At 39.3% G+C, this 2,755-nt stretch overlaps 1 protein-coding gene across 1 annotated transcript; it reads right to left on the minus strand.

The window, feature by feature from the left end:
- Positions 1-638: 638 nt before the first annotated feature.
- Positions 639-1,954, minus strand: LOC130635393 (putative gastrointestinal growth factor xP4). Its single transcript, XM_057444724.1, has 7 exons — positions 1,844-1,954; positions 1,650-1,760; positions 1,439-1,573; positions 1,231-1,365; positions 1,024-1,161; positions 796-927; positions 639-722 (listed from the first exon to the last, which is right to left on the minus strand). The coding sequence occupies exons 1-6, from the start codon at positions 1,902-1,904 to the stop codon at positions 797-799; spliced, it is 711 nt and encodes a 236-aa protein (XP_057300707.1). The 5' UTR covers positions 1,905-1,954; the 3' UTR covers positions 639-722; position 796.
- Between the last annotated feature and the right edge of the window lie 801 nt (positions 1,955-2,755).

Below are 2,755 nucleotides of genomic sequence, written 5' to 3' on the forward strand. Positions count from 1 at the left end.
GCTTTTAAAAACATTAACAGCACAATGAAAAACAAGCAAAACAACGTCGAATTTATGTGATAAACATGTATTTGAAAAATTGAAACAATAAAACTCAAATGGAAAGTTCTCTATTTTTTTTACAACCTTGTCATCTTACGAGAAATATTACTCTCGGTCAGCGTAGCGACCTCGCATGTTCGGTCTATGCTTTTGACCTCGCATAAACTTTCTCGGTACAGATAGACAAGTTATTTTATGTTGTATTAATAACGCCCGCAAAAGTAGCCTTTTTGTATTTAGATTTATGCTTTCCGTATCCGCCCTGACATTTTTGACTATCAAAATTGTGGCTCCGAATGAGACAGAATTGCCAAGTTGACAAAGTAGCAAAAAACGGCATTATCCGGTTAATAACGCCTTGGATAGAAATGCTCACGCCACGCTTGCACGGTTGCATTGCGATTCTGGGTATGGCGGCGCCAGAAGATTTCAGGCTTTACTAAATAACGCTTACTACTCCTTTCATCAAATACGGACACTCAAGGCACCCTATGCAATAATTCAAATGTGTTTGGCTGCAGCGACATGACAAAAAGAAAATTGGCAGTCAAATCATTCATCTCCTACTGGATCTTATTGGGAAGGAAAAGTTCATATATTAGAGGTATTTATTTGACAACATATTTTTACAACAATGAGTAGACTAAAGTTCGCATATAATCTTCCGAAGGTCCTCGTATCTAAACGAAAGGAAGTACATATTAAGCTCGTGGCCCGAAATGACTTGCTTACAAAAGTGTTCGCGACTTTTACCTCATCGGTAATAACACCATGGCCCACGACCGGGCAATGAATTATAGCAGCAACCTCTTTTCATGCATTCGAATTCTGTTATACCAGGATAGCCGCAGTCGTCACGTTCTGTTGCTTTGCGCAGACATTTTTCTAACGAAAATTCAACACAAACCAGCAGTAAAAACTTTAAGGATCGCGCATTATGTTATTTTGCGACGAATGTGGAGAGCGTACTTCTATGCTTACCTAGGCGGTGGTAGCACCACGGTCCACTTTGGTTTAGCAATTCACTATAACAACAGCCTTTCTTCTCGCATTCCCGCTTCGTTATGCCTGGATAACCACAATCATGACGTCTTGTTGCTGCTATTTTCCGGCATTTTTCTAAAATTACGGATGGAAGAGTACACAATGCTTTCAAAATACCTAATCAGTAAGAGCGGAACAACTTACCTTGCCTGTAATAACACCACGGTCCCTTTTCCTTGATCGCGTTGTAACAGCATCCTTTTTTGACGCAATCTGATTTGCTTATCCCAGGGTAACCACAATCTTCACGTTTGTTTGCTTCAATCATGGGACAGTTTGCTAGAGTATTTTGAGAAATAATTAGTGGCCCAAATTGTCAGTGTTAATGCCGAAAACATAGTCGAAAATTTACCTTTTCGATGATAACACCACGGGCCAGCCACCTTTAATTCGCCATAACAACATCCCTTTCTCAAGCAATCCAACGGACTAATTCCATGGTAGCCACAATCAACGCGCATTGACGCCTTTATGTTTCGACATTTTGCTATTACGAAACAAATTAGGTAGATTCACAACTAAAATGCAATGACAACCCCCTCAAGTGTAAGAAGCCGTATTACCTCCACATGTGTTGCAAAGCCTTGGGCAATGACTGGAAACGATTTTCTTTGAACAACTAGTTGATCTAACCACAGAGCACAAGATATTTCTGTTGCTGCAAACTCTTGTAGCTGAAAAATTAAGAACAAATGCAATTTTTTTATTATTGCGACGAAACATTGACGGCAATTGCAATGAAGAAGCATTAAAATACCTGTGGCAGCGGCAAAAGCCAAAACAACAAAACAAATCACGTAAATCTGATATTTCCTCATGATTCCGGCTCTTATTTCGTCGGTGCGCGAATCGTATTAGTCCAATTCATGTCAAAGCCTTCTTTATACGCTCTTTTCTCTCTAATTACTGTAATTAATGAGTGCTTATAATCAAGATGGCCGTTTACAAATTACAACGTAAATTCGCCTCCGGGGAAGATATTGTGCATGTAGCATTCACCGTTTAAACTCTTGTGGGTTTCGCTTTGAAATATGTTGACACGGTCTATGAAGATCATTGTTGATTGTTGAATAAACGGAAGGTTTTTATCGGAGTGGTGTAGGACTAGGGTGCACACGAATCACACACGAGTTATTCTTGTCTTCGGTGACCAAACCAACAATTCCCAATCATACATGCGTGTTATACTTTCAAGAGATCGTTCTTTCGCGGTGAAGGTGATATTCCCTTCAATTTCAATGAATATGAAACAAAAGAGCTAAATTCCATCAGAAGGATGCGTTGCCAATCCTAGATCATTGGATTGTTCATTATACGACGTTCTGACAATGTCTTGTTGTTTTAGATAACTCACATGTCGAAACTATTTTTGTTGCGTACTACATCACATCTAGAAGGTGTCCATTCACACAAGACACGGTCGATTTTGCGGATTTAAGTACCAATACGCGCTGCATCGTGCGCCTTTTTTGTCAGGGATGAAGAGATAAAAAAAAAGAATTTTCTAATATGCTTCAAAATTTACGTCAACGTAACCCTGTTTTGACAACTAGGGATACGTTTCCCTGTTTAACATGCTATTAACATTTCTTATTAAGAACAATGCTGGAGATGAGTAGTCGAAATGAAATACGTGCGTTTAACGTCACTGCTTCAATTGGACGTTAAG

This window comes from Hydractinia symbiolongicarpus, chromosome 3, assembly GCF_029227915.1.
Source record: "Hydractinia symbiolongicarpus strain clone_291-10 chromosome 3, HSymV2.1, whole genome shotgun sequence".
Classification (NCBI taxonomy): Eukaryota; Metazoa; Cnidaria; class Hydrozoa; order Anthoathecata; family Hydractiniidae; genus Hydractinia; species Hydractinia symbiolongicarpus.